Below are 15,263 nucleotides of genomic sequence, written 5' to 3' on the forward strand. Positions count from 1 at the left end.
AGTGCAAGTGTTCACGGACAACACCACCACCACATGGTACTGCAACAAACAGGGCGGGTGGGGTCGTGGACCCTATGTCAAGAGGCTCTCCGCCTTTGGACATGGCTGGTACATCAGGGCTTCTCTGGTGGTTAAACATCTGGCAGGTTCCCTGAGCTTCAGGGCGGACGATCTCAGCCGCAGGTGCATGATGGATTACGAATGGCGTCTTCACTCTGAGGTAGTGCAAGGTGTCTTTCAGCAATGGGAAGCGCCTTGGTTACATCGATTCACAACCGAAGAGAATGCGCAGTGTCAGCAGTTTTGCTTGTTGGAATTGCCAAGGCGGCACTAGCCAGGCAACGCTTTTCATCACTAGTGGAGTTGTGGTCTTATATACGCCTTTCCACCTAGACTACTTATGCCCAGAGTGCTTAAGGAGAGCAAGCGCGACCAGGCCCAAGTCATCCTTGTGGCTCCGGATTGGGCCTGGAGAGTCTGGTATCCCGAGCTCTTACACATGGCCATCGATACTCCGATCAGACTGCCTCTTCAGGAGGATCTTCTGTCACAGCAATAGGGGACGGTCCTCCACCCGAACCTGTCCAGTCTCCACCTCCTTGCATGGAGATTGAGCGGTGACAGTTGACAGCTTGCGACCTTCCTTCCGAAGTCTGTAATGTTATCTTGGCAGCAACTAAAATGGTACACGCCTGTAGATGGAACAAATTTGTGGCATGGTGCACAGCAAAGGCTGTTATCCCCTTTACGCCCCTCTTTTCGAGGTTCTTTTGTTCCTCCTTTCTTTGGCCCAGAAGGGCTCTGCTCTGGGCTCACTGAAGGGCTATCTATTGGCAATTTCTGCATTTCTTCGGCTTCCTGATCAGCCTTCTCTTTTCAAGTCCCCTATTGTAAATAGATTTCTTAAAGGCAAACTACTTTTCTGGTTGCAATCACCTCCGATCACAGGGTGAATGAGCTTCAGGCTCTGTCTTCTAAGCCTCCTTTCCTTGCTGTTCATCCGGAAAAGGTTGTCCTTAGAACTTGACCTTGTTTCTTTCCTAACGTGGTTACCTCTTCCTATATTGAACAGACCATCACCTTGCCTACCTTCTTCCCTCCCCCACATCCTTCAAAGGAGGAGGAGGAGAGGCCCCACCGTCTGCATCCAAAATGTGTGCTATTTTTTTATCAGGATCGAACAAAACAATTCCGGGTGGATGACAGCTGTTTATTGGATATGAGGGTGCCAAGAAAGGCTGGGCCGTGCAAAAACAGACCATCTCCCTGTGGGTCATTTTTTGCATCAAAATGTGTTATTCCTTGGCAAAGAAGAAACCTCTTGTAGGTCTGCTCGCCCATTCCATCAGGGCGACCGCAGCCACTACTGCTTTGGGACGTGGAATCCGCCTTAGTGACAACTGCCAGGCAGCCGCGTGGGCATCTCTGCCCACGTTCCTGAAACACTACTGCCTGGACAGCCAAGTCCGGAGAGACAGCTTCTTTGGCCGTTCAGTTTCCAGGACTTTCTGGTGTGAAGTTAGTTTGCAGACCCACCTCCGGGGTTGGTATTGCTGGAGTATCTATTCTAAGGTAAGGAATCTATAACTAATTGTCTCTTTCAAATGAACAAGTTACTTACCTTCCGTAACAATATATCTGTAAGAGACTATTAGTTATAGATTCCTTACCACCCCCACCCGTCCTCCCCGTTCTGCAAGTGACTTCTAGCGTAAGGGACTCCCTTTCATGGCCCTTGTTTTGTGCACCAGTGGTCAGTGTCTTGCATGGCTCTGTGCTTCTGGCGTGGAACATTGTGTAAAGAACTGACCTCAGCGGGAGGGTGGAATCTAAGTAGATACCACAACGTCAGCCCGGCAATAATGACGTCTACGACGAATGCGGAGTCGGCAGACGCCACCTACCGACGCGCATTTGTACTGTAACAAAAACATTCTCTGCATCCAGGGTAATTCTAAGGTAAGGAATCTATAACTCATACAGATATATTGTTACCAAAAGTAAGTAACTTGTTCATTGAGTTAGCAGGTCTGCAGTCCAGAAGACCTGTTTTACCTCGTCATCCCCATGGCAGCACAACAAGTGCTGCAGTCTACGAGTGGCGATATGACTATCCGGCCCTAGGTACCCCTTGTTCTATATATCAGAGACTTGTGAGTAAGAGAAGCTTTGCTTATTTGGTATAAGTCAGTCAACTAGGTCTTGTTTTAAGAGTCAGTGCACTTGGACAGAGTCCTGGTTAACAGGGCTCTTGGCATTTCAGAGCCATATGCCAATGTCTAGTGTTCAAAATTGGGGCAAAAAGTGAGGCATAACTTGCAATAAGCCTGTTTCCTCACAATAAAGTTCAACCATGAGGTCATCCCCATTTGGGGCCTTAGCTCCATCCTTAGAAGCAGTGCCTCTTTCAGGTTAGCCAGAAAAATGCACAGCGTCAGTGGTTCGTGTTCATGGCCTTTTAGCCATGTCTGGTACAGGGGGCTCCAATTGTAACCTGAACAGCCTGGCATAATAACTTGAGAAATACTCCAAGACACCTGGGCCGAGCTAAACAGCTCACCACCATTTTTCTATATCTGTGTCATATCAGGGAAGGCTTTCTAATATTTGATATTGGAGTAGAAAAATTGTATATTGCACATGAAAATGCACATTAATGAATATATATCATATTTGTTGTACTTTATTTCTTTTCAGATGCTCCAAATCTTGGTTTGGATGAGAGTGAAGATGAGAGTCTTGTGTCAATTTTTGATGTTAGTTGTCAATCCCAGTCACCAAAGAAACATCATCTAGCTGCTACTCACAAACCCTTTCTTCACTTTAAAATGTAAGTACTTCTATAGGTTAATGAAGGAGTTCGACAGTGTTTAGAGTGTAGAATGTGAAGTAGAATCACTTAGTCATGACACTATTTTGACATTTGGATATGTGTAAGTCTCATGAACACAAATGGTGCGGCTTATTGCGGTCTTAATTAAATGTTTAATTTACTTTGTACCTTCTGCGTTTAGTGTTAACTTTAGTCTGATGACTCTGAAGACTTTGATAGTGCTCTTAATTCTTTCCTTATTACTGCTAATTAACATATAACCGCTCCTGATTAACATCTACTCTTCTATGAGAATAAGTTTAAGGTAAAAAACAAAAGTATCACGTGACCTCATTTTAATGTAACCAAAACAATATGTTGCATATCATTTTTTTTTAGGTCGAGCCTAGAGCAGCGCATGCGCTGTGCTCTGGCGAGAATTTTAGTAAGGGCTTCAGAAAATGCTACCACTGTGGCCTAGAGCTTGCGTGCATGTGCGCCGGCACGGGATTACGAGCAGAGGCACCATATGGCTTTCCTCTCTCCTCATGGGTCACAGGCCCTGGCTGTTCTCTCCTCCCTCTGCATTCCATTCTCCTTATCTTCAAAGTTGAAAACAACCCAGAGTGGACCTTCTCCAGCCTGCTCTCTCCCCTCTCAACCCCTCCCTTTGGACAGGGAGGAAGGAAACTGCTCCTGTTTGCAAGCCTCACCACTATTCATGCCATGGAAGTTTGTCAATAGGGCATGAACAGTGCATTTCATGTCTTGAAAACAAGAGTCCCTGTCTCCCTTGTTGCTCTGGGCTGCTCGCTCCTCTGGCCCCCACCTCTAGGCTTCAAGGTCAGAGTCTGCCAGCAGCTTCGCTCTGCAGCTCTTCCCTCCTCCTTCCCCCCCCCCACCTTTTTCAGAAAGGAGGGGAAGGGAGGCTGGGTCCATTGCAAACTTCTCAACCAGCAGCTTTAGGTATGTCATTGAAGCAGCCACTTTACCCTTAATACGTAGTGCTTAACCCCTCTGCCCCCCGCTCTGTCCTAACACTTATCATAAGTTACAAAGCTAGCTGTGCTTAGCCCCCTAACCCTCGCTCTGTCCTAAAACAGATCATCCAGTTCAAAGCTCGCCGTGCTTACCCCGCTGCCCCCGCTCTGTCCTAACACTTATAATCAGGTTCAAAGCTCGCCGCGCTTACCCCCCTGCCCATGCTCTGTCCTAGCACTTGTCATCAGGTTCAAAGCTCGCCGTGCTTATCCCCCTGCCCCCACACTGTCCTAACACTTATCATCCGGTTCAAAGCTCGCCGTGCTTACCCCCCTGCCCCCACTCTGTCCTAACACTGATCATCAGGTTCAAAGCTCGCCGTGCTTACTCACCTGCCCCCGCTCTGTCCTAACACTTATTATCAGGTTCAAAGCTCGCCGTGCTTAGCCCCCTGCCTCCGCTCTGTCCTAACACTGATCATCAGGTTCAAAGCTCGCCGTGCTTACCCCCCTGCCCTGTCCTAACACTGATCATCGGGTTCAAAGCTCGCCATGCTTAGCCCCCTGCCTCCGCTCTGTCCTAACACTGATCATCAGGTTCAAAGCTCGCCGTGCTTACCCCCCTGCACTGTCCTAACACTGATCATCAGGTTCAAAGCTCGACGTGCTTACCCCCCCCCCAACCCCGCTCGGTCCTAACACTTATCAGGTTCAAAGCTCGCCATTCCTACCCCCTTGCCCCCGCTCTGTCCTAACACTTATCATCCGGTTCAAAGCTCGCCGCGACTACCCCCTGCCCCCTGCTCTGTCCTAACACTTATCAGGTTCAAAGCTCCCCTTGCTTACCCCGCTGCCCCCTGCTCTGTCCTTACACTGATCATCAGGTTCAAAGCTCGCCATGCTTACCCCCCTGCCCCCGCTCTGTCCTAACACTTATCATCAGGTTCAAAGCTCGCCGTGCTTACCCCCTGCACTATCCTAACCCTGATTATCAGGTTCAAAGCTCGACGTGCTTACCCCCCTGCCCCGCTCTGTCCTTACACTTATCAGGTTCAAAGCTCGCAGTGCTTACCCCCCTGCCTCCGCTCTGTCCTAACACTGATCATCAGGTTCAAAGCTCGCCGTGCTTACCTCCCCCGCCCTGCTCGGTCCTAACACTTACCATCAGGTTCAAAGCTCGCCGTTCCTACCCCCCACTCTGTCCTAACACATATCATCTGGTTCAAAGCTCGCCGTGCTTACCCCCTACCCCCCCACTCTGTCCTAACACTTATATCAGGTTCAAAGCTCGCCGTGCTTACCCCCCGTGCTCCCGCTCTGCCCTAACACTTATCAGGTTCAAAGCTCGCTGTTCTTAGCCATCTGCCTCCGCTCTGTCCTAACACTGATCATCAGGTTCAAAGCTCGCGTGCTTACCCCCGCTGCCCCGCTCCGCCCTAACACTTACCAGGTTCAAAGCTCGCCGTGCATACCCCCCTGCCGCATGCACTGTCCTAACACTTATCAGGTTCACAGCTTGCCGTTATGCAGCACAATATCCTTGGTGCAACAACATCAACTGTTGCATGGCTAAACACTTATAAGGTCCCAAAAGCGAGACCTATTGGCTATGCCAATGCTTGTTCTTTCTTCTACTCAGATTTTTTGCTATACCTTTTTGCATAAGTATGAAAGGCTTTCATCCGAAGAATCATGTGTCAAGTTATGCTTGATAGGCCTAATCATTCTATCCATCATTCCTCTCTTCAATACCTCGTTCTCTCTCATCGCATCTCCTCCTTGCACCTTTTTTCACCCCCACCTACTTCCACTCAATCTCTTTTGCTTGTCCTTCTCTCCTGTTTTAGGTCTGGCCTTTGATCCTGCAGCTATTCACATTTTGCACCCCCACCGCCGCTTGGAGCATGAGACAACGGGTTAGACCACGTTACTTATTGGCTCCCTTCACTTTCAGCGACTGCACAAAGCCCGCGCACATTTCACATTGTTACTTATTGGCTCCCTTCACTTTCAGCGACTGCACAAAGCCCGCGCACATTTCACATTGGATAGAAAACTGTTCCAATCTGATCCGTGGCAAAGCTAGTTAGGTGTGCATCTTTATTGTATTTATTACACCAGCTAGTTATTTTGCCTACACTGCTTTGTAAAATTTATGTTAAATTGTGTTTAAGTGACTTTGTAGATGTGTGAAATTTGAGTGCTTGATTAGATGGTGATTTATTCTAGTTTCCACCAAAAATAACAATAGTAAAATGCAAAGCCAACTGAAAGGTTTGTTGTTTTAAAAGGCATCACTAATAGAACAGCAGTATCCGTGATGCTTTCTAAAGTTAAAATTGTAACTGCAAGCATACACTGGCCATGTATGTGTTAGTGGTGGCTTGTTTTATATTTCTTTTTTTTCAGTTTCTTGCATATGCTTGGAATGAAAAAAAATAAAAGAAATGCCCATAACAGAAACCTGCAATGGTCCAACCTATTGGCTTTGGCAATGCTTATTTAGTTTTTGTCTAATCTCCACACTCTTCCCCACTTTTCTTTCTACTTTTCCTCTCTCCTTCCCGTCTTCTTCATCCTGTCTTCTCTCTTCAGTCTACATCCTATCCTTGTCTCCCTCCAAACTCCCCCTAATGTCCTCTTATTCCACACTTTCTCTATCAAATCCATACCTTGAATATGCTTCCCTCACTCATCTCCAACCTATATTCTGCCTGACCTCCTTGTTTCCAACATTTTTCTTTTCCTTCTCCTTTTCTTTTGATGTTATTGTCCTTGCCCTCCTTCCCACTCTTTTTCCTTTGCGTGTTATGTTTCATGCTAATTCAGTTCCTCCTTTTTCCATCTCTTACATAGCTCATCCTCTCTATATATGCCCCCTTTTCTCTGTACACTAAAATCTCCACTCTCCACCACTGTCTCCTCTTAAAATGCCTTTGTTCCCGTTCTTTCTATTTATTCCCGCTTTTTCTATTATTTGTTTTTCCTACTTTTTCCCTTCCTATCTATTATCTTCTTTATTTGCAGTTCCTGTTCTTAGCTTCTATCACATTTTCTCTGTTCTCCTATCTTGCTTTCATTGCTGTCTTAACTATATCCTTTCTCTATTTCGTGCCCCATCTCAGCTACTCCTTTGTTTTCTCTATATCCAATTCTCATTCACTCTTCCACTTCCATCATTTCTTTCTAGCCTTAATATTACAAGCTTCAGATATTGTGCTGTGAACATCGCTGCTTAGAATATGAGGTGCTGCAGAGTGTGAGCATTGACCCAGCCATTCATAACCATTTTAATAAAAGCAGTTATGATCATTTAATTGAAGTGACATGGCAAAATGTTCGCTTCCCACTGACATTTTAGATTTTTGCAACTTTTTGCATTAGCGCTCCTCAAGAGCCATGAATAAATAATAGTTGTTAAAGAATGTTCAGACCTTCTCAACAACCCAGAACATCTCTACAGACATATGGCATTCTTAATTCCAGGTGCAAGTCATTTTTCTCCTAAGCTTCAGGGTCCCTTCACTTTGGCTTCTGGTTTGCTGTCAGATGTTACTCAGTGGAACAACATTTGCTCTGCTGTGATTATTTAGTGACCTTGCATTAGCTTGCCTTAAAAACACAAAACATTCTCATAATATTGACAAGTACCAGTTGAAAAAGATTGCTTCTGAACCCAAGTGGCAGTCACTACATACTTCTGTGCAGAAACCAGCTCCTACATTTTAATTGGCATATTTACTAATATCATTTCTGTACAATCCGTGCAAACCATCCTCCTTAGTGTATGAATAGCCAGGTTTAGAAATGGGATTTCTCTAAAAGGGCAGTCTATCTCTATCTCTAAATATAATAGTACTGTGAGGTCTGAGCAACTGATACCTACAGAACCGGTTTAACATTTATTTCTTGTAGGGGAGATGGACTGGAAAGGAAAAGCACACAGAAAATGAAATCATTGTTGTGTTTCATTCACCCACTGACTAAGCTGTAGTGTAAAGTGTTTTGTCCCAGAAAAAACATGTATTAAATCATTCTTTTTAGCAAAACAATAAATCTCAAAGTTTCATTACTATGTGAAATCATTCTTAATTTAAAGAATTGCAGCGTCTTCCTTTGTTTCCAGTGAATGTCCAGGGCCTTGTGCAACACCGCTTGCCACACACCCAAAGAGAAAGAGGAGTGTTCACTCATATAGCGTCTTTTTTTCAAAGTGTCTTGCATTGGCAATATATCCCTTTTGTTATCTCTCTTTACCCTGGGAGTGGCGAGCTCCCTGCCAGAGAGCATCTGGGTGGTGGAAGAGCACACTCGGTCTACAGAGAAAATAGTGTCTTGGTATCTCACTTATAAAGGTTTCTAAGCTTCAACAGCTACTAGGTCAAATGCCACTTTCAACAGGGAGGTAAGTGCTACAGGCACATGTCATTATCAGATCCTCACTACATCTAAATGATGTTGGGGTGTATAATTCTTCTTCCCTGATGCATCTGAAGTCTCTCAGGAAGCAGGCTTAAATTATTGCTGCCCAAGGTGAATGATCTCCTGAAAGGTCTTTCCACAAAAGCACTAAATCATTTAGGAATCCTCGTTTTTCTGGAGAAAGGTTCAAGTTCGTAGGATCGTTTTTCCAGAGCGCTGAATCCTTCCTCATCCTCATAGCCAATTTCAAAGTGAAGGAAGATTCAGTTGAAATTTCTAACTCACTCTGCAGATTCCTGCACAGGTCAAGGCTTTTTCTCACACCAAGTTGGACATCTTTAAGATGACTCGAATACCCTCTGGGAGACCCCCCAACGGCAGACCCACTCATTTAGGCTTGGTGACTAATGCTTCCTGCCCCCCTGTAAGTCAGCTGAAATGACCCAAAACTAGGTCAGGTCTTGCTTTCATGAATTACCTATTCCTTATACCCAGAAATTTGCCTGGCTGTTGAATTTACTTGGCCCTGATTCCAACTCCATAGCTTTGCTTCAAAAGGACTGTGGGTGAACGGAAGACGATTCTGAAGCTGCCAACAAACTGCCACCTCCTCCTTATTCTGATCTGTATCTTGACTTACAAAATATGAGTGGCCTAGATAACGTCTTCAGAAGGACACATTCCTTACCTCTCAGACCCCAACTGAGGAAATAATGTCCTTTACCATAGTGCTGCTTAAAGCTGCAGAAAGTTTGCACCTGACTTTGCCCTCCAAGGAACCAACGTCTAACAGTTTGACCGCAACCTTGTATTTACTTCTTTAGTTGCTGAACTTGTTTTCATTTACGAAGGCATTACTGGAACATATCTTGGGTGCATGAGGAAAGCTCTTCTTGGGTCCAGCAGGCCACTGATAAATTACCAGACACCATGGAACTGCTGTGGGTGACCTGCCTCCACCGAGCCTGGTTGTTGTGGCTTCATCTTCCAAACTAAACCCTCGCTACCTTCCCTACAGCCTTTCGGGATAGGGGAATCAAAACAATTGGATGCTGTGGACTAAAAGGTTTTTGTTTTAGGCAACCTTGTTCTCTGTACAGCCAGTGCTAAATGCCTACTTGGCTGCAAAGCTATCTTCATACCTTATGGGTATATGCCAAACTGACTGTTGTCAGCCTACCAGAGCATTTGAAGAAACCTTTCTAAATTTGTCATTAAAGGCCTGAAGGCCTCAAAACGGATGCATTGGTAGAGGATCATAAGACTGCTGAGCCATAGTTTTTATCTACAGGAGCTAAACTTTACCCTTCCTAATCTTCCCACCACACTGTTCTTCCACCAGGAGCATTCCACCTCACACTTCTATTCTGGAGGCAGAAGTCTTTGCCCTGCTGATAAATGGGCCATAGAAGACCAAAGTCCCGTCCTGCATACCGGCCCAGCCTTCTTGTCTAATATGGTTTCAGCCTTTAATAAGGCCTAGTCAGTCACTGTTCCAACTCATCGGTACCGCATGCTCTGCTCCTCAATCACCTCTCGGAGATCGGCGTCTCTGGTTCAATCTGGGGTTGAATCAGGTCCTTTCTTGAAGCCCGCACGCAGCAGGTCTGGCTCCCTCTGTGTGCCTCTGAGCCTCAGCAGCTGGTTACTGGTGTCTCGCTGGGATCTTCCCTTAGTCCCCTTTTATTTAACATCTATGTTACCAAGGTGATGGCTTACGCCGATGATACTCAGCTGTTATTCTCTTGGGGAAGAGATGATGAATCTGTTAAAGCGGCACAACACTGTCTTGCCTCTGTCTTCCATTGGCTGGCCCAGGCCCAGCTGCAGTGCAATGAAGGGAAGTCAGAGGTTCTTTTGTATGGATCTTTTCCGGCCGACTTCAGAGCTATGCTGTGGCCTCTGGGTTTTCCCCTGCCGAGTGCAGAGAATAATATTGCAAAAAATGTAGGGGTCTGGTTCTCGGAAAATCTGAATTTCGTGCCACAAGTCAACAAGCTTGTCTGGACTTGCTTCGCCACCTTGAAAACTCTGAAAAAATTCCTTCCCTTTCTCCCAGATCCTGCTAAGGAAACAGTGGTGCGTGCTATAATTTTATCTCGCTTGGACTACGCGAATGCCTTGTATGTGGGCATTCCTGGGTACCTTTTACGTAAACTGCAGGTTGTTCAAAACTCTGCCGCCAGACTTCCGCTTGGCCTGTCAAAAAGGTGCAGTGTGCGTACGCATCTGCGCTCCCTGCACTGGCTCCCTGTGGAGGCTCGAATTCAATTCAAAGTGCTGTCCATTACCCACAGGGCCCTGTATGGTAATGGCCCGAAGTATCTCCAGGACAGATTTGTTTTCTACTCCCCGGCCAGACAGCTGAGATCCTCCTTGCAACTTCTGATGCAGACCCCCAGATTTAAGCGTCATAGGCTGGGTGGTTGCTCGCTTGTTAGGAAAGCTAGTGCAACCTGGAACACTCTTCCTTGGGCGCTTCGGAGCTCTCTGGATCATGTGATGTTAAAAAAAAAAAAAAACTTAAGACAGTCTTGTTTTAGTCGTTCTTTGGTGCTGTTGGCCTTTACCTCTGCACGCGCCGGGACACTCTATCGAGTAGCTGAGCGCGATATAAATGTATTTAACATAACATCTATAGAGACTTCTGGCTGCAGAATTCTTACCGTAGACTATTCCCCAGGCGTCAGGCTGGACCTGGACATTTTTGAGCAGTTCCCATGTGCACCGGCAGGCGGCAGCGTTCGGCTATGCATCGGCGTCATCTGTCTATACATCGCTGGCGTCCGTGCCGGATGTGACTTGAGCGGTTCCTATATGTGTGCCTCCCCAGCGCTCTGACATCTGTTCTTTTCTTTACGCAATAGCGCAAATCTAGGAAGCTATGCCCAGTCTTTTTTCACTGACTTTTTCTCGACTTTTCATCAAGGTCTTTCTTGAGACTTTATCTTCTAATGTGGTAGGGATTTCTTCAACAAGCCCGCAGGCTTAAAACCATGTGGTGCCTATCACAAGCTGATGTCTGTGACAGACCCGCATCGGGTTTGCCTCTGGTGTTTGGAGGGAGACCACTGCTTCATGACCTGCCAGGATTGCCATGCCATTACCCCAGGGCTCTGAGGGTACCGTCTCTTAAAGCTCATCGCCACCCGACATCAGACTACTTTGTGATGCTATTGATCCCAGTTGTGGAGAAGGTCCCGGGACCCTTCGAGGAGTCACTCCTGATAGTAGTTTTTTCGATTGCAGTCATTGGGTAAGTTTCAAAAGAAGTTGTATTAGTTGTTGAAGCGCTGTTGACTTCTCCACGCGGTCCAAGTCATCAGAATTGGCTTGGCAGCGTTGGCTTCTTCTAGGCCTCACTTCGCGATGCAGTCTGTGTAATTTTTGGCTTTGCACCTCCCAGAGGTTCCCAGGGCGAGAGCAATACCTTTCCAGCTCAAGAAGTTTCAAGGCTATGCACCTCATATTTGGGCTACCCAACCCATCCGGACTCCTTCAGGCCCCAAGTGTACGGGAAGGGCCCCTATTGCCTTTCTTCCAGCAGGTTCATCCTCTGCACTAGTCGGCCTCTTGGATCTGGTGTGGTACTGCCCTCAAGACTGCGACCTTCCCTGCCACCTACCCCAGTGCCGACACGGAAGAGCGAGGGACCCATCTTTAAATTCTACTCGGACACAGAGCTGGATGGCTTCTCCGGGTGCCGAATGCTACCATGCCTTCCGAGTTGCAGCAAGTGCCTATTTCTTTTGATGGGCCTGGTAAGGGTGACGATTGGGAGGTGTCAGAACTCTTATGGTCCCCACCCCCTGAATGATACAGAAGACAACTGGTATGAGGAACTGCATCTGAAAGAGACACGTTAGTGATAGATTCATTACCTTAGAATATCCCCAGGTGTCAGACTGGATCCGGAAAGCTTTCGTCAGCAGTACTGCTGCGCGTTGATAGGTGTCATCGTACGGCTCCGCGTGCGTCGTTGGCGTTGTATTCGCCGAGATGACGTCACTGCAGCTACTTAGACGCGCCCATGAGTGCTGACGTCAGTTCTTTTTTTTTCCGTGCCAGCAAGCACAGATCCGGAGAGAGCGGTACCCCGTCACTTGTTGACTAAAAGTATTTGTTTGATATATTTTGTAAGTAAACTTACTCCTGGTGCATAGGGATGCCCGGTTTCAAGCTTTGCAAGGCCTGTCCATGCACGATGTCGCAGACGGACCCACACCGTGAGTGTCTCTTCTGCCTGGGGCGTTACCACGACACAGTGTCGTGTCCCCACTGCCGAGCTATGGTCCCGAAAACTTTGTGGGAGCGGTCCTGAAAGTGCCTGGAAGCCCGGGAGTCGGCCCTACCGCGTTACAGGTCCTGGTCGCAGAGCCAGCACCATCATTTGAAGTCTTCGCACTCATAGTCAGGTAAGGCCAAGCACAAAAAGTTGAAGAAGCATCTCCGCTCTTCGTCCTCCCCTCGCCGGTCGCGGGACATGGCTGAGGGGGCAGGTGGCACCGCCCCTGTGGCTCCAACAGAGCCTGAGCAGTTACCGTTGGCTTACCCACCTTTCCCGGGTCCATCGGCGACTTCGGCCGAATTGCAAGAGTTCGCGTCTGCAGTGGCACGTATTTTCGGCCCCTGCGGCCCCGTTGGATCGCCTTCGGGCCCCACTGTTCCGCGTCCTCGCCGGCTCCAGGGCCAACGTCATCGACGCCCAGAGGCCTCCGTTCTTGTCAGGGGACCCCGTACGGCCCCTGCCGACATAGACGACGCCGGCGCCGCCGGCAGCACCGATGCTGGCGTCCGCCGGCATCGACTTCTTTTCCGACGTCAGCACAGTGCCGGAGGGATGTCTCCCAGCGCCGATCCAGATGGGGAACTTTTACCCTTTTATTCACCCACGTCCTCGTCCACTTGTGGAGGAAGGGGAGGACTGGGAAGGGTTTGAAGACCCTCTTTCTGCACAGTGCGAGTCTGTCCCAGACTGGGATGAGGAGGCAGAGGCCGGTATTCCGGATTACACTCCGGTGCCTGGTTCGCCATCCCCTTCAGCTACTTTGGAGGAGAGTGGTTAATTTTCTATGGTCCTACGTAGGGCGGCCGAGGCTCTTGGCCTCGAGATCCCGACAGTGGCTGTCAGGACCAGTAGGGTGGTGGTGTCTGGCGGTAGGGTGACTGTGGCAGAGTCGTCCCGAGCCACTTGCTCGCCGGAGGTGCCTGAATCGCGCTTTGTGCTGTGTGTAAACGCTGTGCTCAGAATCTAAAAAAGCTTCTTTTAATCTACTGCTGACTGCTGATGATTTTAAAATTGATTTACGAATTGTAAAAATCTAGAACTACAAGCCCTTCTGTGCCAGTAAATACCTTGCGCTTCCTTTTTCCTTCACCGGATTTAATAGGGGGAGGACGGTACCTTTGGGAAGTTGGGGAAGCCTGGGCTCGATTTCCACTCCTGCCCGCTCCGGTCCGACGAGGTAGCTAGTACCTTTGTGCGGAGGGCGGGTCGGGGAGAGACAAGCACTTACTGTTGATCGCTGGAGTGGTTAGCCACAACGGCCCCCACAACGCTAAGGATGCCTGGCCTCCACCTTCGGGGGTGTCCAGGAGTGGACACCTCACAGGGAAAGCCAGGATGGCTTCCACAGCGGTATTCGTACAAGCGCCTTCAGACCCTTGCGGGTGAGTAGTGCGCTATACAAGTATCAATTTACATTTACAATAGAGGGAGGACGGTACCTTTGGGAAGTTGGGTAAGCCTGGGCTCGATTTCCACTCCTGCCCGCCCCGGTTCGACGAGGTAGCTAGTACCTTTGTGCGGAGGGCGGGTCAGGGAGAGCCAGGCACTTCCTGTTGGTCGCTGGAGCGGTTAGCGTGCTTGCTTTTTCTGGCCCTCGCCCCCTCCTGAGCGCGCAGCGGTCGCGCGCAGGGGAGCCGAAGACACGCCGAAGAGCAGCCAAAGAGTAGCCCGTCGGCGCCCGTCCGCGACTGGACGGGGCTAGGGGCTAATGGACTCTGACCGATTTAACATGGACACTATGAGGGATTGCCGCATCAGGTACTCAGCCCAGACTTTAAAAAGTTTACAACTAAAGCCACTAGTGGGCTGTGCCTGCGACTCCTGGCCATGTCCAGAAGGCCCTTTCTCATGCATTCATTGTAGATTCCAGGCCTCTCACACCGTTATATCAAGTGGATACAATATGGGGGGTACTCTAGTATCAAAGGGTCTGAAATGTTTTCTCCTTAACATCCGTTCCCTACCAACGCACCATTTTGAACTTTGGAATCTTATTAACACAGTCAAACCTGATATATGTTTCTTAACCGAAACTTGGTTAAAACCACACACCATCCCAACTATCACCTTAGGGGTCCCTGCAGGATATAAAATCTTAAGGCTTGACCGTCCGATTAAAATCGGTGGGGGCATTGCCATAGTCTATGAAGAAGGACTGAAGGTGTCCATAATAGAAGAAAGAAGTAGCCCCCTAATGGAAGTCATGATTTTCAAGATCAGCGCAGGCTCCAAAGACGATTGGAAGGGAGCACTAGTTTATCGTCCGCCGGGGTCAAATATAGGCTTCACTCTGTCCCTAACTGAGCTACTGGCACAACATTTTAAAGCCAAGGAAAATTTTCTTCTCCTAGGAGATTTAAATTTTCATGTAGACACCCCAAATCATCCCGAGACGGTGTCCCTGCTGTCCGACTTCTCTTTATTAGGGTTGGAGTTACAGAATAGTGGCCCCACTCATATAGGAGGTCACACCCTGGATCTAATTTTTCTAACTTCCCCAAGATACGGTGTCTTTTTTCCACCTGAATAAGTTGGTCAGACCATTTTATGATTGATTTCTCCCTCCTTGGCCTGGATAGACCTGCCAAGCGGCCCTCCCTGTGGCGCAGACAATGGCACAAGGTGACATTGGATGAACTACAGAAAGTATGGAGAGAACCCTCCATTCTAGCTACAGATAATGTGGAGTCCGCCCTATCCAAGTTTAATACTGCCCTTTTGGAGGCGGTTGATTTACTGGCCCCCATGAAACTCCTTAAAC

The 15,263-nt window shown here is 48.1% G+C and overlaps 1 protein-coding gene across 3 annotated transcripts in view; it reads left to right on the plus strand.

The window, feature by feature from the left end:
- The window catches only part of ATAD2B (ATPase family AAA domain containing 2B), a 974,520-nt gene that overhangs the window by 476,920 nt on the left and 482,337 nt on the right, over positions 1 to 15,263 (plus strand). For all 3 annotated transcript variants that reach the window (XM_078647713.1, XM_078647714.1, XM_078647715.1), the window contains exon 17: positions 2,698 to 2,830. In XM_078647713.1, coding sequence (XP_078503839.1) covers positions 2,698 to 2,830 — 133 coding nt within the window. The remainder of the gene's footprint in view (positions 1 to 2,697; positions 2,831 to 15,263) is intronic.

The sequence above is a fragment of the Lissotriton helveticus genome, chromosome 6 (genome assembly GCF_964261635.1).
Source record: "Lissotriton helveticus chromosome 6, aLisHel1.1, whole genome shotgun sequence".
Taxonomy (NCBI): Eukaryota; Metazoa; Chordata; class Amphibia; order Caudata; family Salamandridae; genus Lissotriton; species Lissotriton helveticus.